The 25,525-nt window shown below is 32.8% G+C and overlaps 4 protein-coding genes and 1 pseudogene across 4 annotated transcripts; 3 read left to right on the top strand and 2 right to left on the bottom strand.

The window, feature by feature from the left end:
* Positions 1-6: 6 nt before the first annotated feature.
* Positions 7-2,676, bottom strand: LOC130669765 (actin-related protein 10). The gene is made up of 5 exons (XM_057472821.1): positions 2,457-2,676; positions 1,414-1,566; positions 1,055-1,339; positions 528-807; positions 7-459 (listed from the first exon to the last, which is right to left on the bottom strand). Exons 1-5 carry the CDS (start codon positions 2,534-2,536, stop codon positions 124-126), a joined length of 1,134 nt encoding a protein of 377 aa, XP_057328804.1. The 5' UTR covers positions 2,537-2,676; the 3' UTR covers positions 7-123.
* Positions 2,677-2,716: 40 nt separating this feature from the next.
* Positions 2,717-5,638, top strand: LOC130669764 (integrator complex subunit 15). Its single transcript, XM_057472820.1, has 4 exons — positions 2,717-2,948; positions 3,025-3,658; positions 5,069-5,376; positions 5,453-5,638. The coding sequence occupies exons 1-4, from the start codon at positions 2,834-2,836 to the stop codon at positions 5,545-5,547; spliced, it is 1,152 nt and encodes a 383-aa protein (XP_057328803.1). The 5' UTR covers positions 2,717-2,833; the 3' UTR covers positions 5,548-5,638.
* LOC130669768 (ribosomal RNA-processing protein 7 homolog A) lies at positions 5,589-7,795 on the bottom strand. The gene is made up of 4 exons (XM_057472829.1): positions 6,985-7,795; positions 6,557-6,904; positions 6,188-6,478; positions 5,589-5,724 (listed from the first exon to the last, which is right to left on the bottom strand). The coding sequence occupies exons 1-4, from the start codon at positions 7,019-7,021 to the stop codon at positions 5,636-5,638; spliced, it is 765 nt and encodes a 254-aa protein (XP_057328812.1). The 5' UTR covers positions 7,022-7,795; the 3' UTR covers positions 5,589-5,635.
* A 692-nt stretch (positions 7,796-8,487) lies between these two features.
* Positions 8,488-19,444, top strand: LOC130670567 (uncharacterized; annotated as a pseudogene).
* A 1,174-nt stretch (positions 19,445-20,618) lies between these two features.
* On the top strand, positions 20,619-25,524 carry LOC130669758 (probable multidrug resistance-associated protein lethal(2)03659). Its single transcript, XM_057472808.1, has 5 exons — positions 20,619-20,766; positions 20,958-21,122; positions 21,205-21,498; positions 21,663-25,182; positions 25,372-25,524. The coding sequence occupies exons 2-5, from the start codon at positions 21,046-21,048 to the stop codon at positions 25,522-25,524; spliced, it is 4,044 nt and encodes a 1,347-aa protein (XP_057328791.1). The 5' UTR covers positions 20,619-20,766; positions 20,958-21,045.
* Position 25,525: the final 1 nt, after the last annotated feature.

Raw genomic sequence — 25,525 nt, 5'->3', positions numbered from 1 at the left:
CAGTTATAATTAATTTCTTATACCTTTAAAATTAATAGTGATCACTTGTCCATTAATTCATTTATGATTTATAAATAATAACAATTTTATTGATACAAAAACAGGTTTAATTTAAATTTAATTTTATACACCGTAATTAGATCCTACTTCTTTCTGATTATCAATCAAATTGACCCAGTCAGGAATTCTATTAGTTTTCAAATAAGTGTCTTTGGTAATACATCTAGATGGCAAATCAGCGATACCAAAAATAGCACCGCCCAACCAAGCTGTGTAATTAGGTTTGCATGGAGCAGTATGAAATTTAAAATTACATATTTTTAGTTTGTCTGAATATAAATCACTTGATACAAGTGACATCAGTTCTGATTTAAGACGAGCAGCAAATCCTTTGGCCATTGTCGTTCCGCCAATCAAAAGAATATTTTCCGCAAGCTCGTGACGAGTTACAATAGAGCACTAACAATAAAAATCATTTATAATAATAATGATCAATGATATCCATGTATATATATTTATTTAAATACCTTTAGTATAGCATCTAATATCATTGTAGATATACTCAAATTATCAGCATCCCGTTCCCATAATAATTCATAAGATCTTTCTCTAACGTATCCAGGAATTTCAATTGTCTTTATCCCTGGATATTTAACTGCTGGTGGAGGTGCTGGCGCGTCGTCAGCACCCAATTTTTTAGCACGTTCTAAAGTTGTTACAAAACAAGTTCTGACTTTGATATCTTCGATTATTTGTTCCGTGAGTTCTACCTCCGGAATCGCTTCTTTCATGTCATTTTTAATACGCCTGAAAATAAGTTTTATTTTACCATTTTATCGACCCTCAATTCTTATTCATATTTTATCATTTTATTTCATATTGTAGGATTTAGCCTACATAATATTCTAATGACAATGTCATGCGCCTTTGCCTTAAAAAAAACATGTCACCTGTACACTGAGAACATACTTATTTTTTTAATTGCATAGTGATGTAGATCTTAAGGGTTGAATTAAAACTTATTAATATTTGATTAGAAAGTTTGAATATTTACTCATGAATGGCTTCAGAAGCCAGTGGCAGACTCTGCCATGCTTTGAGAACAGGAACACCTTTATAAATGGGAATCAAAGTAGCTTCTTGATACCCTACGTCTAATACAAGTGCAGTATCCCATCCCAGGGTGCTAATTGTCACTAAATGTGTTGGTAAAAGCATCAGTGAACCAATTTCATAATGTCGAAATAATACTTTAGCCATCGTATCACGGAATTTAGAAGGTGTGAGTAATGATTCCAGGATTAATACCTTAACATCTTTTGGTGTTATCACAACATGTCTACAAAAATTAATTAATTAAATTTGATTACATAATAAAAAAATAATTTGATAATTAATATAGTAAATAATCACCTAAAAAATATAACATGAAAAAATTCAACCAGCAATTGATATAAATCCTCAGTATCATTGTACTTATAAATTTTTCGCATCTGCTTCGTCTCGGGACATTTAACTTCCGTCTTTACGATTCCTCGTGGTGTCCCTTCACCCGCATATCCAAACCTATTAAAAATATTAATTAATAATTGGATACTGTTATGCAATAGTGTGCCAAGCGCCAAATACTGTTTCGAAAAAATTACCATTGAAGTTTTTTTTATTTAAATTGTTTTAATAAAAATTTATATGTAGTTCTTTTTCTCATACGTAACAAAATTATTTTTGCGAAAATGTATCCGTCTTTTACCACATAATTGTAAATTAATTTATGAATCATTCATATCTATAAAATAACTGAGGTTTGATTCAAAAAGCAAAAAATAGAGTAATCCCACAACACATCGGCTGCCCAATTTAAAAAAACAGTAACTGACAATAATAAAATTTTTGAAATATGTATTGAATCATGTTCACAAGACTCCACTGGAACTAAAAATATTAAAAAATCGATTTTTAAAAATTTGTTCCTTCCTGTGTTTGGAAATTGGGCAGCCGAAATTTCATGATACTGAAGTAAGCTGACGTTTAATAATTTTTGGATTTTTTAAAAACAATAAATTACAAAATAAAAGTATTTTAAAAAATTGCATTTATAGTTTATTAGATTTTCTACCTGTGTATTTTTAGTTTTGTTTTTCTTAAAATTGAATCTAAAAAAAATATTCCGAAAATTTTTAATTGTCGGTTAACTTCAGTCTCATCACATTTTTGCAAAATAAAAGTTCTCCAATGGAAATTGCAAAAATAATTTAAAGATTATACGTTGGATAAAAAATTTTTTATGACATTCATCTTAGAAAGTATTTTTATAATCACAGTATTTGCAACAATACTCCATTTTTAACTCAATTTAAAATTTTTTGGCGCTTAACACTAATGCGTAACAGTGTCTAATTATTAATATTATTTTTTAAAAAATAATTTAAATTGAATGAACAATTAAAAAACATTACTTAGTATATGCGGATCCAATATCTAGTACAACAACTTGTTTTTCTGAAGTATAACGTATCCCTTCATAAGGTCTTGACATTTTTACTTATCTTCTGTAACTACAAATTATTTAAAAGTTTTCAAAAGTATCACAATTATCTTTAACAAGTTAATTAATTTTTAAAAATTTATTTGACAGCTTTGACATAAATGTACACAAGTAATTACAAGTTACGTCAGCCATCTTTAATTGTCCTCCAAAAATATAACTAGTGGCATCTGTCGAGAAAATAAATATATATAACATATATTTAGTAATGTTTACATCAAATTATTTATTTATTTACATTGAATGCCGGATTATTAAATAATTGTTGATAAATAATAATTAAAAATAATGAATTATTCGGCGTATCCTCAAACAAATTCATCAATACCAGACTCAGATGTCAAATATTATTTACGGAAGCTGGATTTTCCAGCATGTGCCAAAGAAGCGCTTGTATCAATAGGTGAGGTTATATTATTTAAGTAACTAGGGTATAATGATTTTTCATTAATTAATTAATTAATTAATTGTTTTTAAAGCAAATTTATCACGCATGACTGGATCAACAGTGAGACAACAGATCCAACTCCAAACAGATTTAATGATAGAATTTGTATTTGGTGAAGTAGACAAACTGAAACAGCAAAAAAAGCCCGAGAGTCTTCAAGAGTTTCAGTTGATCGAAGTACTCAGTGATTTTTTCCGTGATCCAGACCGAAGTCCAGCGGTCCGTAATGCCGTCTTTTTATTTTTATTTCCTGGTGAGTGCCCTAGATACGAAATTCTGGGCACTTTGGTGTCGTTGTCAATATCAACGCAGAATAGACAAGTCCTGGATTCCACGGGGATGTGGATGCAACAATTAGGGTCAACTTCTGTGCAAAGTGTTGATCTTGCAAAGCATATACTAAATGATTTTTTTGTTTTCTCACCAAATTCAATTGATAAACTCAAACAATTGCCGGTACTCGTGCCTTATTTTACGGCAAATTTATTGACAGCAATAGGGGAAGTTTACAAATTTCAAGATCCGCCTAATGAATTGCTAAAGTTAGTTGGTGATTGGATTGATGATAATCCAGGATTACTGACAACTTCTTTGATGGATAATCCTGCTTTGCCATCTGGTGGAATTCCTATGACTCCAATTACTCCAATCGCTGGTTTATTTAGGTATTTATTTATAATTTATACTGTACAAATTACCCATATAACAATTTTTTTAAATTCTTGAGCAAGTCTGCTCTCAAGATCGATAGGTGCTAGTGTCTTTTTCTACGTATGTGTGCTGCTGCAGATACTTGTGACCAGATTTTAATTGCAAGCCTTACACCAGAAATTCGTTCCAGATTATAACTCAATTCTAGAGGAAGACTATAGTTGAAAATAGTTGCTCAAGATCTGCTAAAGGCTCAAAATTGACCTTGAGGTTTGAGCAGATCTTGAGCAAGCCATGCGTAAGTACGTACTGTAAGTTACTGGTGCAAGAAATGCGTCAGACACTTTTTTATTGCACTGTGTTCAATAGGGTGGGCCGAAAATCCGCTTTTTTTGAATTTTTATTATTAATACCAAAAATATTTTTCTTTGTACAAAAAATATCGATATCTTAGGCTCGCCAAATCCCGCTAAAGTTAGAAGTTGTTTAAAATTTTTTTTCCAACTTATTTTGATCGGAAATTTAATTCTCTACAAAAAATATCTCATAATAAAATTACGTAAAGTTGATAGTTACTGAGATAATTGCAATTTTGTTCTAAAAAATATAATTTTTCAAGATATTATCAATTTTCAGGGTAAAATATGAATTTTATCGTATAAATTTATTGGAAAATAAAATTTCTTACAAAATTGGCCTTCTAGTAAAAACTTGAAATTTATAGTTATTCAGAAACTGGCAGTTTTATGTTTAGATACTCACATTTTTCGTTATTTGGTGGCTTTCACCAAGAATCGCTAGTATCTTTGTGACTATCAACTTTGAATAAATTTTTAATAGGTCTGTTTTGTAGAAAATTTAATTTCCTATGAAATTTTTATGATAAAATTTATTTTTTACCCTGAAAAAGTGATAATATCTTGGAAAATTATATGTTTTAGAGCAAAATTGCAATTATCTCAGTAACTATAAACTTAACATAATTTTACTATAGGACCTTTTTTGTAGAGAATTAAATTTCCGATCAAAATAAGTTGGAAAAAAAATTTTAACTTCTAACTTTAGCGGGATTTGGCGAGCCTAAGAAATCGACCTAAAATTTTTTTTGTTTTCCGAAAAATTTTTTTTTTGTACAAAGTAAAATATTTTTGGTATTAATAATGAAAATTCAAAAAAAGCGGATTTTCGGCCCACCCTAGTGTTCAAGATATCTTCAATACTGTTGCGTACGATATCATGAGCAAGTCATACACAAATCTTGACATAGGTTTCTTGATACACGATCTTGCTAAAGACACATACGTAGAAAAAGACACTAGCAGCTAGGGGTCTTGCTCAAGATACTTACTCCAGAATCTCGTTCAAACATATGTTACTAGAGTTAATTGCTGATAATAATGAAAACGTAAATTTAAATATTTTAGATGGTGTATTTTGAGTTCCGCGCGAAAAGAACCAGCTGATATTGACAAAAGTATAACAGATGAACGTAAAAAATTATATTCTAAAATTCAGCAATTACTTATGGATGCGGTCTTGAGATTAAAAGACACCAGTGGTAACAAACATGCGATATCTGCTCAACATTTGGCGCAAACAACGCGCACGTTGACTTCACTTTTGGAACAAACGGATTCAAGTATTTTGAAAGCGAGCTGTGATTTAGCTATGGAACGATTGGCGCAAGCTGTTAGCACGGCTCTGTCTGTAAATTGTATTTATGGAAATAAACGTAAGTTGATTATTAATAATTAATAGTTTATTTTAATGATGTTTTTGATAATGAGCAATATTTTATTAATCAACAGAAGAATTGTTGGCTTTACTGCAGCCACTTGCGTGTAGGCATTTTCTAATTGAATGGACGTTGATGACTTATGGCTCAAAAGTTCCGGTTGTATAAAAAAAAAAAATAATAATAATAATAAATTGTGTACAAGATGATGTTTTTTATATAAAATATTTATTAATAATAAATATAAAGTTGTTTTCTATCCAAAGGGTTTAAATATTCTTTGAGCTTTCAGTTGTTGCAATTTTTGTTTGTCTAATTCGAATTTCTTTCTTAATTCAGCCAATTCTAAAAAAATAAATTTATAAAAGTTGATTATTAAGTTAAATTAATTTTCAGGCAGTGCCATACACTTTTCAAAAATATTCAATGACTAAACTGTCATCTTATTAATTAATTACAAAAAAACTAATATCTTAATTGAAAAAAAAAAACCACATAGTTGCAATTTCGCCGAGATATGGATTTAAAAAAAATTACAGGTGTTATCATTTAGGAGTAAAACAAAATTTGAAAATTTGAATTGTAAATAGACATGATTTTATTGAAATTTATTTTCAAAATTTCGTTTAACTCCTAATTGATAACAACTGCAATTTTTTATTAAATTTTATATGCAAAATTGTCATTTTGTCAATTAATTGATAAAATTTTGAAACGTTTGACAGTTGAGTCATAGAAAATTTTAAAAAAGTGCGGGCACTGTCTCAGAAAGCCCTTGGAATTATTATTGAATAATTAAAAAACTTACGTTGTTTTTTAGCCTCCCGTATTTGGAAGGTGTAAAAGTTTTCCAATTTTTTCTTTTTACTTTTCTGTACTTCTGCGGTCTGAACTTTTTCTATAGTCGATTCTTTTCTTTTCGGAGCGAACTGTCCACGTTTCTTTTTACTCGAAACTGTGACCCAGCCATCGGCGTCTTCTTCCTCGTCATTATTTTCAGCTTCTACTCTTTTATCGTACGCTGCCATGTACTTCTCAATAGATTCTTTAGCTTCTTTTTCATTTAATATCACACCTGAATTATATTCTTTGGCCCACTCTGCGCAAAGCAATGAATTAATTAATTAACTTAAGTATAAATATGTGAATAATAAAATGAAAATAACTAAGATCTTACTCTGTACTCCAAATAGACAAGGAGCTTCTGCGGAACTCAGTACAAAAATAAAATCTTTTGGTAACGAAAGTGCTTTTTCTAATTCTGATTCTTTCGAAAAAACTATATAAGCAACTTTGAATCCACCTTTGGTACATCCCATACCAGGCATGAGTTTAACAAATTTAACATTTCCGCAGTGTCGTGCAAAAGCTGCTTTTATTGAGGACAAAGTTGCATAAGGCGGTACATTGAGTACAAATAATGTACGACCTTTCGGAAACTCCGGCTCCTGTTTCCTTACATTGTGTTCTTTTAAAAATAATTGATGTCTATCTGAACTCGTTGCTTCACACTTTAACCACAAAGCTAAAAAAAAATTAATTATTTAAATAACAATAACAAAATTAATTTTAAAATAAATTTAATTTAAATAATTAATAACTTACTGCGATAATTTCCAATACTTTTTTCCTCAGCAATCATATTTTATTTATTTAAATCACTCAATATTATTTATAAATTCATAATAAACATCCAACACACATGTTTTTTAAATGTTTTCTTAATTCGTAACCTCACAAATGTATTTGTCATTTAAATTAAATCTTTTCCAGAGGGCGGTACCTCTGGCGGTAATTTCAAATGTCAAATACCTTTCAAACGAACAACACATGATTATTTAATAAATTTAAAAATTAGTATATAAAAAATATAGTACAGTTATATATTGTACATGCAACTACTTATCAATTAGTATAAATTAAAATATTTATCAGCGGAAAATATCCTTTGGGCAGCATGCGTATATTTTGTGAAAAATTCACCCGTCAAATTTCACGGGATGCAGCGTGTAATTGGAACAAGTGTCGTAACATACTGATAGTTAAGTGTGTGAATGGGTGTTATACATGCAATACATACACAACGATGAGATCAAAGTGTCAGAGGAAAATAAAAAATACGACGATTGACACAAGAGTAGACACATTCACTTGATTAAATTGCATGATCATGACAGTTTCATTGTTTCGCGTTCCATTATGCGCGATCTGCAATCTGCAACGCGTCTAATTTAAATTTATTTGTCGCTTAAATCCTATATATATTTAAGTACTTAGACGCGGTAAGTTTATTATCGTGTACAGTTTTATTGTTTTTGCGTTAACGAGTCATTTGAATTAAATATTTCTTAACATTCCTTACTTATCATTGAAACACGACCTCTGTGCTATGCTTAGCCTGCATTAACAATTTGTTTGTTTTCATTATCTGCAATTACACTTCGCTTTGTCATTTTTCTTTATTTTTAGTTTTGTGATATAATTGTTAGCTGTAATTTAAAAATTAAATATCGGTAACAATAATAATAGCAATCGTAAAATAAGAAGATAAAATTTAATTTAAATCAGACCTTCAGTCATTTTTTCAAACAGAAATTCTAAACGTAAAATAAAAAACTCGATTTATTCTGAAGTTTAACAATTTATAGTTTTTTTTTTTTTGAAAATTTTTATTTGTTTGAGGAAAATATTAAAAGATTACAATTTACTGTGTAAGTGCAAGGAGGATATTTTTGTTCGTTCAAAGAAAAAAGTGACAGCTCTTTTTAAATTTTATAAATTTTATAGAATTCTGTGTTTGAAATTTGTAAATATTTTTAATTTATTTACTTGTTCTCAAGTAATTATTTTTCATAGTAATTATCATCTTTTTTTTCATTTAAATATATCACGTAATATTGAAAAATAAAAATTTGTTTTATCACGACACATACATAATTTTCATCTGTATGTAGATATTTATATATTCATATACAATTAAATTGTAATTAAATATTTTTTTATCAATTTTTCACGATTTCACGCAATTTTTTTTTTTATACGCGCAAAGACATACTTTGTACTAAATAATAATTATATCTTATAAATTTATCCGCGTAGTTGCTGTAGAAAATTTCCTGTCACCCAAATAAATTTATATAAATTATTTTTAGTTTTAATCACTTTTGAGTCATAAATAATAAAACAAGTAAACAGATAAAGTGAAAATTTTTTTAAGAAACTGCAGTTATAATTATTGAATATTTAAAAAATATCACTTATATAACGTGTTACTATTTTTAAAAAAACATAATTCTATACGCCCTTTCGTCTTTACGCTGTAGGAAATCGGGATGGGTTTGGAGTGATTACGAATTTTATTTAAATCCGAATTCACTCGGAGTTTCGGAGTTTTATAAAAAATTACTCCGCATATGGAGTAAATTCGGAATTTGTTTTTTTAGCAGAGTTATTTGAATTTTATTTAAATCCGCACTCACTTCAACTCGGAGTTTTCATTTTGAAATAAACTCCCCTTTGGAGTAAATTTTCCTCCGAGGAAATAAATTAAATAAATAAACAGTCATCTGCTCCGTATTCAGTTCGGATTTAACATGTGTTCGTTTCGATGTTCAAAACGATTTATAATAAAAAAAAATTATAAGCAAAAATTATAAGAAGGACGAATAAAATTATAATTTATTTTAGAATTGGCATCGCGATAATATAAAATAAAGAATTAGTTAAAAATTGATATAAACAACCAAAAATGGATGCAAAAGTTGATGTTGAATTGAAAAAAAATTTACGAGAAGGTGCTAATCCTCTAAGCGCTTTTACATTTTCGTAAGTACTGTAATAATTATTTTGTCATATTTATTATATACTAAACATTTATCATTTATCAAATAATGTTAATTGATTAATTAAATATTTGTAGATGGGTTTTGAAAATATTTTGGAAAGGATTCAAACGAGATTTGGAGGTCGAGGATCTTTTTAGGCCGCTGAAGGAACACAAAAGCAGTGTACTGGGTGATAAATTATCAGCAGCATGGGACAAACAAGTCAAACAATATAACGCGAACAAAAAATTAATAGAAAAATCAGACAGATCAAACAGTAATTCAAAAGGAAAGCAAAAAAAAATGAAAACACCAAGTTTACAATATGCATTGATGAGAGTTTTTGGTGTTCGGCTTGCTCTTTATGGAATTGCCTTAGGTGTTGTAGAGCTCGTTGTTCGGTAAAGTATTTTTTTTTTATATTTGATTCATCAATCACCTGAAATATTGATAATCATCGTCGAAAAATGACAATTTCATATTTTCCGGTTGATGTTTCACTAATTGATAGTCAGTAGATTTGATAATTTTAATGAAATAAATAAAATTTAAAAATTTTTACAGAGTTCTGCAGCCACTAGCTCTAGCTCGTCTTCTATGTTTCTTCACAAAATCAGACATAAGCAAAACAGAAGCATTTCTTTATGCTGGTGGCGTAATACTGTGTTCCGTAATAAATATGTTCGTAGCACATCCGTCATTGTTGGCAATTTTTCACATGGGTATGAAGTTACAGGTGGCATGTCGCTCACTGATTTACCGTAAATCCTTGAAGCTGTCAAGAACAGCTCTAGGTGAATCAACAGTTGGCCAAGTCGTTAATCTTTTATCAAATGACGTAAATAGAATAGACCTTGCTGTGATATTTTTTCACTATCTTTGGATCGGTCCTGTTGGAACTGTTATCATTACGTACTTGATGTATTTAGAAGTCGGTGCAGCCGCGATTATTGGCGTAGCGTCGCTGCTGATGTTTATACCTCTACAGGGATGGCTGGGTAAAAAATCATCAATTTTACGTTTACGAACGGCGATACTTACTGACGAGAGAATACGTCTGACCAATGAAATCATCAGTGGTATTCAAGCTATCAAGATGTACGCTTGGGAGCATCCCTTTAGTAATCTTATTGAAGACGCACGTAAAAAAGAAATGCAAGTTATAAGAAAATCATCATTCATACGGGGTGTTATCATGTCGTTTATGATGTTTTCATCTCGTCTGTCATTATTTATCACAATATTGGCTCATTTATTATCAAGTAATCAAATAACTGCTGAAACGGTATATATGCTAACGGCATATTACAGTATTTTACGTCAAACTATGACGGTATTTTTTCCACAAGGGATTAGCGCAATGGCTGAAACTTCAGTATCAATAAAACGTCTTGAGAATTTTTTGATGTACGAGGAAATGAAAGTAAATAATGATAATGGTAATAAAAATGGTCGAAAATACGCAAGTAAAAATTCACGGGAAAATAATATAGATTCTGATGATAAAGACACGAAGGATGAAGAAATGGTTGAGTTGCTAGCAAATTTTAACGATGGGTCTATAACACTTGATGAGGTTTATGCTAAATGGCTGGATTCTGATCACGAAGATACATTGAAAGGAATCAATATACATATCAAACCGGGTCAATTAGTGGCTGTAGTAGGGCAAGTTGGTTCGGGTAAAACAAGTTTACTCAATGCTATTCTCAAAGAACTTCCAGCGCACACGGGAAGTGTTGAAGTACGCGGTAAAGTAGCTTACGCAAGTCAAGAACCCTGGTTATTCCCTGGTTCAGTAAGGCAGAATATACTCTTTGGACGTCCATGGGATGCTAGGAAGTACGATAAAGTTGTCAAAGTATGTCAGCTGAAACGAGATTTTTCACTATTCCCATACGGCGACAAGACTATTGTCGGTGAACGCGGGGTAAGTTTATCTGGTGGACAGAGAGCGCGTATCAATTTAGCGCGGGCTGTTTACTCGGATACACAGATATTTTTACTAGACGATCCACTGAGTGCAGTAGATGCGCATGTGGGTAAACACATGTTCGAAGAGTGTATTGAAAAGTACTTGAATGGAAAAACAAGAATACTTGTGACACATCAGATACAATTTTTAAGTAATGTTGAGAAGATAATTGTCATGAAGGATGGTGCTATTATTGCTGAAGGCAGTTACAATAAACTAGTGGAGATGGGTGTCGACTTTGGTCGTCTACTCGATTCAGCACCAAAAGAAGAGACTGAAGAAACTTTGTCTCAGCCAAGAAGTCGTAAGAGTTCACGGAAATTAAGTGTTACGTCCATTAACTCAGTGACGGCTAATGAAGCTACGGCTCAGGGTCAAGCTGAACCTGAAGAAGTTGCTGAGATGCGTACTAAAGGTTCGATTGGAGGACAAGTATACGCGTCTTATTTGAAAGCTGGTGGCAACTGTTGCATGATTTTCATGGCACTGCTACTATGTGTACTGGCACAATTGGCAGCAAGCGGCGGAGATGTTTTCGTTGCATTTTGGGTAAATCTTGAACAAGAGAGAAGTAATAATTTCACTGTTAGTAATTTAATTCAATCTTCTCATGAAAAATCTAGATTAGCAGATCAAAAAAGGTTTACGTGCGTTTATATTTTTACAGCATTGACATTATTGACAGTTATTATAACATTTATAAGATCATTTACGTTTATTAATTTATGTGTACGTGCCTCTGAACGTTTACATGATAAAATGTTTCGTAGTATTAGTCGCGCACCAATGAGATTTTTTAATACAAATTCTTCTGGACGTGTGTTGAATCGTTTTTCTCGGGACATGGGTGTTATCGACGAGTCTCTGCCAATGGCTATGATCGATTGTATACAAGTAGCCATTTCGCTCATTGGTACTGTTGTCATTGTTGCTTCTGCCAATGTCTGGCTACTGATACCGACAGTCATTATTTCCGGTATATTTTACGGTTTACGGCTTATTTATATACCTACAAGCCGTAGCATTAAACGACTCGAAGGTATAACAAGATCACCGGTATATAGTCATTTGAACACAACATTACAAGGTCTGCCAACAATACGTTCATTTAATGCAGAAGAAATACTCACTAAAGAATTTGATCATCATCAGGATCTCCATTCCTCCACATGGTATATTTTTATAGCATCGTCACGTGCCTTCGGTTATTGGCTCGATATTTTTTGTCTCATCTACATCAGCCTTGTAACCACTAGTTTTTTATTCATGACTACCAACGACAATGATACATATGACGGTGGTAATGTTGGTCTGGCGATAACACAAAGTATCGGATTAGCAGGAGTGTTTCAGTGGGGAATGCGACAGGCCACTGAGGTGGAGAATCAAATGACTTCGGTGGAGCGAGTGCTCGAGTATACTAACATTGAGAGTGAACCGGCACTCGAGAGTTTGCCGGAAAAAAAACCTAAAGCCAACTGGCCGTCGAGAGGTAAAGTCGAATTTAGAAGCGTGTACTTGGCTTATTCTCCACTGGAACCACCGGTACTCAGGAATCTCAACTTTACTATTGAGCCACATGAAAAAATAGGAATCGTTGGACGCACTGGAGCAGGAAAATCTTCCCTAATAGCTGCCTTATTCCGGCTCGCTGAGATTGAGGGTAACATTGAGATCGATGGTGTAGATACCGGTGGAATTGGACTCCACGATTTTCGCGCCAAGATAAGCATAATTCCACAAGAGCCTTTCTTGTTCTCCGGTACATTGAGAAGAAATCTCGATCCCTTTGAACAGTATCCAGACAGTGTACTGTGGTCGGCATTGGAAGATGTTGAACTTAAAGAAATGGGTCTTGAGGACCACGTTAATGAAGGCGGTACTAATTTAAGTGTTGGACAACGGCAGTTAGTTTGTCTTGCGCGTGCTATTGTTAGAAATAATAAAGTTCTTGTACTTGATGAAGCCACCGCTAACGTTGATCCACGGACGGACGATTTCATCCAGAAGGCTATTAGACGTAAATTCGCCGATTGCACCGTTCTTACAATCGCCCATCGACTAAATACTGTTATGGACAGCGACAGGATATTGGTCATGGATGCCGGTTCTGCTGTGGTAATTATTATTTCAATGAAAGTTTTCTAGTAATCTTACATTATACTGATTATTAAAGTAATTTCAATTTTCATCTCATTTATTTTTCAGGAATTCGATCACCCACATATTTTGCTTCAAAATGACAATGGATATTTAACAAAGATGGTTGAAGAAACTGGCTTTTCAATGACAGAAGCGCTCAAAAATGTTGCTAAACAAAATTATGAACTCCGTTCGCTACCTGTCACGATAACTCGTTGACGTTTCTCAATTTAAATCACCTGCGATTAACGAATTGTCATTTTAATGACCCTATAAATACTCCCTATTTAGTAGGTTCTTTCTACAAGTCTGTACAGATCAATTTTGTATATAACCAACTTAATCGAACTTACCTAAAAATAACGATTGTACTTAATGTTTGATCCATTAAATTTAATTTAGGTCACTCATCAAAGATTCTCATTTTATTAATTTACGCATTATCGTCATTATGAATCATTTTGAACATTTATATATAAGAGCTGCAATTAGAATGTCGATTATAAATTAAAATCGTACATTATTATATAATTATATAGTATTATTTTTAATAACTGTTATGAAAATTGATTTTTTTATAAATAAAACGATCGATGAATGTGAATAAAATTGATTTAATTAGTGCCATTGTTTGCGCATTCATTTATGTAATATACTGCCAGTTGATATATTTTCATTAATTAGTTTTGATTTTAATTATATTACCAAACATTCAAATTATTTTATAGTAAAGTTTAAAAAGTCACTACTTGTCACACAGTACAAATAATACGAACGTTTATTCTACGATGTTTAAATTCACATCAACGTTATATAAGTACACAGGTGGAATTTTAAACGGTGCTGATAAAAACCAAATTATCGTTCTAAATAATTTTCTGTCAGTCCCCAAGTGACCGTATGCTAAGGAAACCGCTCAGTACAACGAAAGTATTTAATTTTTTATTTATACAAACATTTAACTTTGGAGATCGTCAAAAGGCGAAATTTATTTAAAATGTTGAGTTGCCATTAATAGAAATAGTAAATATTGATTATATTTTTTCACCAACTTGGTTTGAATATGAGAATTTACCAGGTAAATTATGATATTTATATAAAATAATATCTACGTGAGGTATTACACAGTTAACTAATTATATAATTAACACGAAATATGACACCGCAATTAATAATTTATTAACACATTTGATAATTTTCTTATATTTACCTTTTTTTTTATATATTACAGATGATTTTTAAAATAATTGGGTGAAATAATTTGTAAATAAAGTGTAAATTTGTTGATATTTTAATAAAAAAATTAATAGAATTGTAAAATGGATTCAAAAGTTGATATTGAAAAGAAAAAACATCCGCGAGAAGGTGTTAATCCGTTGAATGCTTTAACATTTGGGTAAGTACTGTTTCAACAATTATTTAATATTCATTTTTTTAATGTCTCAAATAAATTTCATGATTACTATATATTTACGCAGATGGATTCTGAAAATCTTTTGGAAAGGATACAAGCGAGATTTGGAAATCGAAGATCTTTTCAGGCCATTGAAAGAACACAAGAGTAGTGTCTTGGGTGATAAATTAGCAGCGGCATGGGAAAAAGAATTGGAAAATTACATCACAGATGAAGAATCGAACAGATTATACGGTGATTTTGAAGTAAAGCATAAAAAAATAAAAACACTTAGTTTACAAAAAGCGTTGATTAAAGTTTTTGGTGCTCGCATTGCTCTTTATGGAGTTGCCTTGGGAATTATGGAACTCGTTTTTCGGTAAGTTATTATTTTTAAAAACGAATGAATCAAACAATAAATTTATTTCCAAATAACTAAAGAGATACGACAATTCATCCATCTGAGCAAACCGATCAATGAGTATCGTTTAACAAAATGTCTTATTCTAGTTCCTACTTGAAAATAGTTGATGTGATCAAAATATGAGATGGAAAAAAAATTCAAGTTTTCTATACATGTTTTTTTTAATTTGTCACCTATCAAATTCATTGTAATTCGATTCATTAAGCCAAGTTACTTGATAAGGAATTATTTTTTATTTTTACAGAATGCTACAACCAGTAGTTTTAGCGCGACTTCTTCGTTTTTTCACAACATCAGAAATGAGCAAAACAGAAGCGTTTCTTTACGGTGGTGGCGTGATACTGTGCTCAGCAATAGATATATTTGTATACCATCCTACATTGCTGGCAACGTTTCACATGGGAATGAAAATGCGTGTAGCATGTCGCTCACTGATCTACCGAAAATCATTGAAACTGTCGCGAACAGCTTTGGGAGAGACGACAGTTGGACAAGCAGTAAATCTTTTGTCAAACGACGTCAGTAGATTGGACGTTGCTGTGATGTTCATTCACTACTTATGGATAGGGCCTGTTGCGACAGTAATTGTTACCTACTTGATGTACCTAGAAGTTGGAGTAGCCGCGATAATTGGCGTAGCTTCACTGTTAATATTTATACCAGTTCAAGGATGGCTCGGAAAACAATCATCAACATTACGTCTACGTACGGCGAAACGTACTGATGAAAGAATTCATTTGACAAATGAAATAGTGAGTGGTATCCAATCTATAAAAATGTATGCGTGGGAACACCCGTTCAGTGATCTTATTAAAAATGTTCGTAAAAAGGAAATGCACGTTATAAGATATGCTTCTTTTCTTCGAGGAGTTACCATGTCTTTGATGATGTTTGCTACACGTTTATCGTTGTTCTTTACGATATTGGCTTGTGTCTTATCTGAGAAAAAAATAACTGCCGAAATGGTTTTCATGATAGCGGCATACTATAATTTTTTACGTGAAAATATGATGGTTTGTTTTCCACTAGGTATTACTCAAGTTGCTGAGGCTTTAGTATCAGTAAAACGTCTAGAAAAATTTTTGATGTTTGATGAAATCGAGATAAATAATGATGATGAATTAAAAACTAATGTTGATGAAGGTTCTATGAGGTTTGACAATGTTTATGCAAAATGGTTGGATTCTGATCACGAAGATACGTTGAAAGAAATCAATATACATATTGAACCGGGCCAATTAGTGGCTGTAGTAGGGCAAGTTGGTTCGGGTAAAACAAGTTTACTCAATGCTATTCTCAAAGAACTTCCAGCGCACACGGGAAGTATTGATGTACGCGGTAAAGTAGCTTACGCGAGTCAAGAACCCTGGTTATTCGCTGGTTCAGTAAGGCAGAATATACTCTTTGGACGTCCATGGGATGCTAGGAAGTACGATAAAGTTGTCAAAGTATGTCAGCTGAAACGAGATTTTTCACTATTCCCATACGGTGACAAGACTATTGTCGGTGAACGCGGTGTAAGTTTATCTGGTGGACAGAGAGCGCGTATTAATTTAGCGCGGGCTGTTTACTCGGATGCACCGATATTTTTACTAGACGATCCGCTGAGTGCAGTAGACGCGCATGTGGGTAAACACATGTTCGAAGAGTGTATTGAAAAGTACTTGAATGGAAAAACAAGAATACTTGTGACACATCAGATACAATTTTTAAGTAATGTTGCGAAGATAATTGTCATGAAGGATGGTGCTATTATTGCTGAAGGCAGTTACAATAAACTAGTGGAGATGGGTGTCGACTTCGGTCGTTTACTCGATTCAGCACCGAAAGAAGAGACTGAAGAAACTTTATTGATGTCGACCAGCCTTAGTAATTCACGAAATACAAGTATTGCTTCACTTATTTCATCTAAGAATAATGTAGCTGACTACAATCAGTTTGAACCGGAAGAAATTGCAGAGAGCCGTAGCCGTGGAACGATTGGGGGACATATCTACGCATCTTATTTCAAGGCAGGAGGTAACTGTTGTGTTCTTTTTTTCCTAATGCTACTGTTCGTTGCTGCTCAAGCATTTGCGAGCGGCGGAGATTTTTTTGTTGCATTTTGGGTTAATCTAGAACAGGGTAATAAGAATAATTTCACCTTCAGTAGTCTACTACATACTACGAATGACACATCTGGTTTTTCAGATCAAGATAGACATATTTGCATATATACTTTCACAGGTTTGATAGTTTTGACAGTTATAATATCGTTCATTCGATCATTTGCATTTTTCGAAGTGTGTGTACGTGCGTCTAAACGTTTACATGACAGAATGTTTCGTAGTATTTGCCACGCACCAATGCAGTTTTTTAATACTAATTCGTCAGGACGGGTATTGAATCGGTTTTCTCAGGACATCGGCGCTATTGATGAGTTATTGCCTATAGCCATGATCGATTGTGTACAAATAACTTTAGCACTGACTGGTGTAATTGTTGTTGTGAGTGTTTCTAATGTATGGCTACTATTACCGACATTTATTATTTGTAGTATATTTTACGTTTTACGGATAATTTATATATCAACAAGTCGTAGCATCAAACGTCTCGAAGGTATAACGAGATCACCGGTATTTAATCATTTAGTTGCAACATTACAAGGTCTGCCAACAATACGTTCATTTAATGCAGAAGAAATACTTACTAAAGAATTTGATCATCATCAGGATCTGCATTCATCTGCATGGTATATTTACATAGCATCGTCACGTGCATTCGGTTTTTGGCTCGATATTTTTTGTCTCATCTACATTGCCTGTGTAACAATGAGCTTTTTGCTCCTATCTGACGATGAGAATAAAACGTTTGAAGGTGGTGATGTTGGTCTAGCAATCACTCAGAGTATCGGATTAACGGGAATGTTTCAGTGGGGTATGAGACAGAGTGCTGAAGTGGAGAATCAAATGACTTCGGTGGAGCGTGTGCTTGAGTACACTAACATTGAGAGAGAACCAGCACTCGAGAGTTTGCCTGAAAAAAAACCTAAAGATGACTGGCCGTCAAGAGGTAAAGTCGAATTTAAACGCGTTTACTTGGCTTATTCCCCACTAGAACCACCGGTACTCAGGAATCTCAACTTTACTATTGAGCCACGTGAAAAAATAGGAATCGTTGGACGCACTGGAGCCGGAAAATCTTCCCTAATAGCTGCCTTATTCCGGCTCGCTGAGATTGAGGGTAACATTGAGATCGATGGTGTAGATACCGGTGAAATTGGACTCCACGATTTTCGCGCCAAGATAAGCATAATTCCACAAGAGCCTTTCTTGTTCTCCGGTACATTGAGAAGAAATCTTGATCCCTTCGAACAGTATCCAGACAGTGTACTGTGGTCGGCATTGGAAGATGTTGAACTTAAAGAAATGGGCCTTGAGGGCCACGTTAATGAAGGTGGTACTAATTTAAGTGTCGGACAACGGCAGTTAGTTTGTCTTGCGCGTGCTATTGTTAGAAATAATAAAATTCTTGTACTCGATGAAGCCACCGCTAACGTTGATCCACGGACGGACGATTTCATCCAGAAGGCTATTAGACGTAAATTCGCCGATTGCACCGTTCTTACGATCGCCCATCGACTCAATACTGTTATGGACAGCGACAGGATATTGGTCATGGATGCCGGTTCTGCTGTGGTAATTATTATTTCAATGACAGTTTTCGAGTGATCTATAACATTATACTGATTATTAAAGTAATTTTTATTGTTAACTCATTTATTGTTCAGGAATTCGATCATCCTCATATATTACTTCAGAATGAGGATGGATATTTAACGAAGATGATTGAGGAAACTGGCTTATCAATGATAGAAGCGCTAAAAAATGTTGCTAAGCAAAATTATGAACTCCGTATGCCACCTGTCACGATAATGCATTGATGTTTATGTTTTCACTTTAAGTAAATAAGTTTTTAAATTAAAATCATCTGCCATTTTAATGAACCGATAAATACTGCCTATTTAGCAAATGTTTTTACAAGATTGTACAGAACAAATTCGTATACAATCAACTAAATCGAACTTGCCTAAAAAAAACAAAACGATTGTACCTCATGTTTGATTCATTAACTTAATTTAGATCACCCATTAAAAATTCTCATTTTTTAAATTTACGCATTGTCGTCATTATGAATCATTTTGAACATTTATATATAAGAGCTGCAATTAGAATGTCGATTATAAATTAAAATCGTATATTATTATATAATTATATAGTATTATTTTTAACAACTGTTATGAAAATTGATTTTTTTATAAATAAAACGATCGATGAATGTGAATAAAATTGACTTAATTAGTGCTATTGTTTGTACATATATTAATTTAATATACTGCCAGTTGATATATTTTCATTCCTATAGATTTTAATTTAATTATATTAATGAATATTCAAATTATTTTATAATAAAATCTAAAAAGTCACTTGTCTCAGAGAACAAATAATACAAACGTTGAATTAACGATTTTTAAATTCGCATCGACTTTATATAAGTACACAGCTGGAATTTAAAACTGTACTGATAAAAATAAAATTTTCATTTTTAATAATTCTCTGTCAGTCTCCAAGTAACCGTATGCTGGGAAAACCGCTCAGTACAACCAAAGTATTTAATTTTTAATTTTTACAAACATTTAACTTTGGAGATCTTCACAAAATTGAAATTTATTCATACAAATGTTGAGTTAAATTATTTATGAAAAATCGTTTTTAATAATTTGGGTGAATTTAAACTATGAATTATTTAAAATTGACAAACAATAATTTCTTTATTGCATTTGATGAATGAGGATTGAAAAAAAAAAATGAGTAGACTAGGTCATAGTGCATTATATTTTGTCCCGTTTTTTTAAATTTTGTATTAAAAGTTTCCATTCAATAAAAAAAAAAAATTTGAACAAGTTTTTTTAAAAATTATTGTTTAGGTAAATTTATTTATCATGATGCCTCTCAATCAGAATCTCTAGTTTTTAAAAATTTCCATTAACTTTAATTTTAATTTATGGTTACACTTTAAATTTTTTAGCGAGAGTTAACGACTTTCTATTAGAGTTTCGCGCTTTAGGTATGAAACTTTTGACATTAATGGTTTCAGGTTACTGTCCACAAAATAATTGTGACTAAATTTCAAGATCCGTTTTTTCAAAAATATACAAATTTTTTTTTATTCAAGTATATCATGTTTGCTTTGTAAAAAAAAAATATATTCATGTATCAGTTCCATAAACATTCGCCTACAGATTCTTATCGTTTATTTCACAATTTCATGAAATAATTTTTTTATCACTTAAAATTCAAACTTAAAAAGTTATCATTCAGACCTCGTAGCTATTAATCACCAATTAACTTTTAGATAACTTTGTGCGAGATGTTCCACTTGAAATGTTTATTTGGTCTTGACTGTAATAATTGACCCAACTAAAATATTTCATTTAAGTTTCGAACGCGGTTGCTTTGAGAGTCAGTTGATGATGATACATTTGCTGTATAAATTAACAGATCTTAAAAATTTTTCAACAATATTTAGTTTTCATCTCAATGCCTTTAATAGAAATAGTAAACCGGGTTTGATTATTAGAGATTAGTAGGTAAATTACGATATTCATATAGAATAATATTTACGATAGTTATTGCACAATCAATCATTTTTATATTCAACACGAATTGCTAACGAGTGTTTCGGAGAAACGATAATTTGATAAAATATGGCACCGCAATTAACAATTTATTAACACATTTAATAATTTTCTTATATTTACCTTTTTTTTATATATTACAGATGATTTTTAAAATAATTGGGTGCAATAATTTGTAAATGAAGTGTAAATTTGTCGTTATTTTAATAAAAGAATTAATAGAATTGTAAAATGGATTCAAAAGTTGATATTGAAAAGAAAAAACATCCGCGAGAAGGTGTTAATCCGTTGAATGCTTTAACATTTGGGTAAGTACTGTTTCAACAATTATTTAATATTCATTTTTTTAATGTCTCAAATGAAATTCATGATTAATATATATTTACGCAGATGGATTCTGAAAATCTTTTGGAAAGGATACAAGCGAGATTTGGAAATCGAAGATCTTTTCAGGCCATTGAAAGAACACAAGAGTAGTGTCTTGGGTGATAAATTAGCAGCAGCATGGGAAAAAGAATTGGAAAATTACAACACAGATGAAGAATCGGACAGATTAGACAGTGATTTTGAAGTAAAGCATAAAAAAATGAAAACACCTAGTTTACTGAAAGCGTTGATTAAAGTTTTTGGTTTTCGCATTGCTCTTTATGGAGTTGCATTGGCAATTATGGAACTTGTTTTACGGTGAGTTGCTATTTTTAAAAATGAATTACTCAAACAGTAAATTTATTTCCAAATTACTGAAGAGATATGACAGTTCATCCCTCTGAGCAAACTGATCAATTAGTATCGTCTAATAAAAATGTCTTACAAGTTACATTATAAAGAATTATTTTTTATTTTTACAGAATGCTACAACCAGTAGCTTTAGCGCGACTTCTTCGTTTTTTCACAACATCAGAAATAAGCAGAACAGAAGCGTTTCTTTACGGTGGTGGTGTAATACTGTGCTCAGCAATAAATATATTTGTAGCCCATCCTTCAATGCTGGCAATTTTTCACATGGGGATGAAAATGCGTCTAGCATGTTGCTCACTAATTTACCGAAAATCATTGAAACTTTCAAGAACAGCTTTGGGAGAGACGACAGTTGGACAAGCAGTGAATCTTTTATCGAACGACGTCAGTAGATTTGACTATGCTGTGATATTCATTCACTACTTATGGATCGGGCCTGTTGCGACAATAATTGTTACCTACTTGATGTACCTAGAAGTTGGAGTAGCTGCGATAATTGGCGTGGCTTCGCTGTTAATATTTATACCCGTTCAAGGATGGCTCGGAAAACAATCATCAACATTACGTCTACGTACGGCGAAACGTACTGATGAAAGAATTCATTTGACTAATGAAATAGTGAGTGGTATCCAAGCTATAAAAATGTATGCATGGGAACACCCGTTCAGTGATCTTATTAAAAATGTTCGTAAAAAGGAAATGCGCGTTATAAGATATGCTTCATTTCTTCGAGGAGTTACCATGTCTTTCATGATGTTTGTTACACGATTATCATTATTCTTTACAATATTGGCTTGTGTCTTATCTGAGAAAAAAATGACTGCCGAAATGGTTTTCATGGTAGCGGCATACTATAATATTTTACGTCAAATTATGACAGTATTTTTTCCGATCGGAATTACTCAAGTTGCCGAGGCTTTAGTATCAGTAAAACGTCTTGAAAAATTTTTGATGTATGATGAAATTGAGATAAATAATAATAATCATGATGACGATGATGATAATGATAATAATAATGGAAACAATAAAGATTTTAATAGAAGCAATGATATAGAAGATGATTGTAACGCCGAATTGAAAACTAATGTTGATGAAGGTTCTTTGAGGTTTAACAATGTTTATGCAAAATGGTTGGATTCTGATCATGAAGATACGTTGAAAGAAATCAATATACATATTGAACCGGGCCAATTAGTGGCTGTAGTAGGGCAAGTTGGTTCGGGTAAATCAAGCTTACTCAATGCTATTCTCAAAGAACTTCCAGCGCACACGGGAAGTATTGATGTACGCGGTAAAGTAGCTTACGCGAGCCAAGAACCCTGGTTATTCGCTGGTTCAGTAAAGCAGAATATAGTCTTTGGACGACCATGGGATGCTAGGAAGTACGATAAAGTTGTCAAAGTATGTCAGCTGAAACGAGATTTTTCACTATTCCCATACGGCGACAAGACTATTGTCGGTGAACGCGGGGTAAGTTTATCTGGTGGACAGAGAGCGCGTATCAATTTAGCGCGAGCTGTTTACTCGGATACACAGATATTTTTACTGGACGATCCACTGAGTGCAGTAGACGCGCATGTGGGTAAACACATGTTCGAAGAGTGCATTGAAAAGTACTTGAATGGAAAAACAAGAATACTTGTGACACATCAGATACAATTTTTAAGTAATGTTGAGAAGATAATTGTCATGAAGGACGGTGCTATTATTGCTGAAGGCAGTTACAATAAACTAGTGGAGATGGGTGTTGACTTTGGTCGTTTACTCGATTCAGCACCAAAAGAAGAGAATGAAGAAACTTTATTGATGTCGACCAGCCGTAGTAATTCGCGAAATACAAGTATTGCTTCATTTATTTCATCTAAGAATAATGTAGCTGACTACAATCAGTTTGAACCGGAAGAAATTGCAGAGACCTGTAGCCGTGGATCGATTGGGGGAAAAATGTACGCATCTTATTTTAAGGCAGGAGGTAACTGTTGCGTTCTTTGTTTCCTAACGCTACTGTTCGTTGTTGCTCAAGCATTTGCGAGCGGCGGAGATTTTTTCGTTGCATTTTGGGTTAATCTAGAACAGGGTAATAGGAATAATTTTACCTTTAGTAATCTACTACATACTACGACTCACACGTCTGGTTTTTCCGATCAAGATAGATATATTTGCATATATATATTCACAGGTTTAACAGCTTTGACAGTTGTGATGTCTCTTATTCGATCATTTGCATTTTTTGAAGTATGTGTACGAGCGTCCAAACGTTTACATGACAGAATGTTTCGTAGTATTTGCCACGCGCCAATGAGGTTTTTTAATACGAATTCTTCAGGACGGGTATTGAATCGGTTTTCTCAGGACATCGGCGCTGTTGACGAGTTATTGCCCATAGCCATGATCGATTGTGTACAAATAACTTTAGCACTGACTGGCATAATTGTTGTTGTGAGTGTTTCTAATGTATGGTTACTATTACCGACATTTGTCATTTGTACTATATTTTACATTTTACGGGTTATTTATATATCAACAAGTCGTAGCATTAAACGACTCGAGGGTATAACAAGATCACCGGTATTTAATCACTTAGGTGCAACATTGCAGGGTCTACCGACAATACGTTCATTCAATGCAGAAGAAATACTTACTAAAGAATTTGATCACCATCAGGATCTGCATTCATCTGCATGGTATATTTACATAGCATCGTCACGCGCATTCGGTTTTTGGCTCGATATTTTTTGTCTCATCTACATTGCCTGTGTAACAATGAGCTTTTTGCTCTTATCTGACGATGAGAATAAAACGTTTGAAGGTGGTAATGTTGGTCTAGCAATTACTCAAAGTATCGGATTAACGGGAATGTTTCAGTGGGGTATGAGACAGAGTGCTGAAGTGGAGAATCAAATGACTTCGGTGGAGCGAGTGCTCGAGTATACTAACATTGAGAGTGAACCGGCACTCGAGAGTTTGCCTGAAAAAAAACCTAAAGATGACTGGCCGTCAAGAGGTAAAGTCGAATTTAAACGCGTTTACTTGGCTTATTCCCCACTAGAACCACCGGTGCTCAGGAATCTCAACTTTACTATTGAGCCACGTGAAAAAATAGGAATTGTTGGACGCACTGGAGCAGGAAAATCTTCCCTAATAGCTGCCTTATTCCGGCTCGCTGAGATTGAGGGTAACATTGAGATCGATGGTGTAGATACCGGTGAAATTGGACTCCACGATTTTCGCGCCAAGATAAGCATAATTCCACAAGAGCCTTTCTTGTTCTCCGGTACATTGAGAAGAAATCTCGATCCCTTTGAACAGTATCCAGACAGTGTACTGTGGTCGGCATTGGAAGATGTTGAACTTAAAGAAATGGGCCTTGAGGGCCACGTTAATGAAGGTGGTACTAATTTAAGTGTCGGACAACGGCAGTTAATTTGTCTTGCGCGTGCTATTGTTAGAAATAATAAAGTTCTTGTACTCGATGAAGCTACCGCTAACGTTGATCCACGTACGGACGAATTCATCCAGAAGGCCATTAGACGCAAATTCGCCGATTGCACCGTTCTTACGATTGCCCATCGACTCAATACTGTTATGGACAGTGACAGGATATTAGTTATGGATGCTGGTTCAGTTGTGGTAATTATTGTTTTTTTTTTTTTATTCAATAAAATATAATTTTATTTCGTTTATTTATAACTGCTCTCTCTAAAAATACTACATTGCTACTGTTAATCACTACTATCTACTAGTTTATTTTACGTTATCAAATAATCTATAATCAGATTAAAAATCATGATTATAATCTATATCGAATTTTTTTCTCAGGAATTTGATCACCCACATAATCTACTGCGAAATGAATACGGATTTTTATCCAACATGGTAAAGGAAACTGGTGAAACAATGATAGAAGCTCTCAAAAATGTGGCTCAACAAAATTATGAACTTCATCAACCATCCCCGATGATAACATTTTAGT

The sequence above is a fragment of the Microplitis mediator genome, chromosome 6 (assembly GCF_029852145.1).
Source record: "Microplitis mediator isolate UGA2020A chromosome 6, iyMicMedi2.1, whole genome shotgun sequence".
Classification (NCBI taxonomy): Eukaryota; Metazoa; Arthropoda; class Insecta; order Hymenoptera; family Braconidae; genus Microplitis; species Microplitis mediator.
The sequence above is the reverse complement of the archived record's forward strand: the minus strand, read 5'-3'. Positions and strand labels throughout refer to the sequence as shown.

Coding starts and splice junctions, on each gene's coding strand:
- LOC130669758 (XM_057472808.1), top strand. CDS start 21,046: ATGGATTCAAAAGTTGATATTGAAAAGAAAAAACATCCGCGAGAAGGT. Junction 21,123..21,204: donor TTGAATGCTTTAACATTTGG/GTAAGTACTGTT, acceptor ATATTTACGCAG/ATGGATTCTGAAAATCTTTT. Junction 21,499..21,662: donor ATTATGGAACTTGTTTTACG/GTGAGTTGCTAT, acceptor TTATTTTTACAG/AATGCTACAACCAGTAGCTT.
- LOC130669764 (XM_057472820.1), top strand. CDS start 2,834: ATGAATTATTCGGCGTATCCTCAAACAAATTCATCAATACCAGACTCA. Junction 3,659..5,068: donor CCAATCGCTGGTTTATTTAG/GTATTTATTTAT, acceptor TAAATATTTTAG/ATGGTGTATTTTGAGTTCCG. Junction 5,377..5,452: donor TTGTATTTATGGAAATAAAC/GTAAGTTGATTA, acceptor ATTAATCAACAG/AAGAATTGTTGGCTTTACTG.
- LOC130669768 (XM_057472829.1), bottom strand. CDS start 7,021: ATGATTGCTGAGGAAAAAAGTATTGGAAATTATCGCA. Junction 6,905..6,984: donor AAGTATTGGAAATTATCGCA/GTAAGTTATTAA, acceptor ATTTTTTTTTAG/CTTTGTGGTTAAAGTGTGAA. Junction 6,479..6,556: donor TTGTCTATTTGGAGTACAGA/GTAAGATCTTAG, acceptor TGCTTTGCGCAG/AGTGGGCCAAAGAATATAAT.
- LOC130669765 (XM_057472821.1), bottom strand. CDS start 2,536: ATGTCAAGACCTTATGAAGGGATACGTTATACTTCAGAAAAACAAGTT. Junction 1,567..2,456: donor ATTGGATCCGCATATACTAA/GTAATGTTTTTT, acceptor TATTTTTAATAG/GTTTGGATATGCGGGTGAAG. Junction 460..527: donor TATTAGATGCTATACTAAAG/GTATTTAAATAA, acceptor TTTTATTGTTAG/TGCTCTATTGTAACTCGTCA.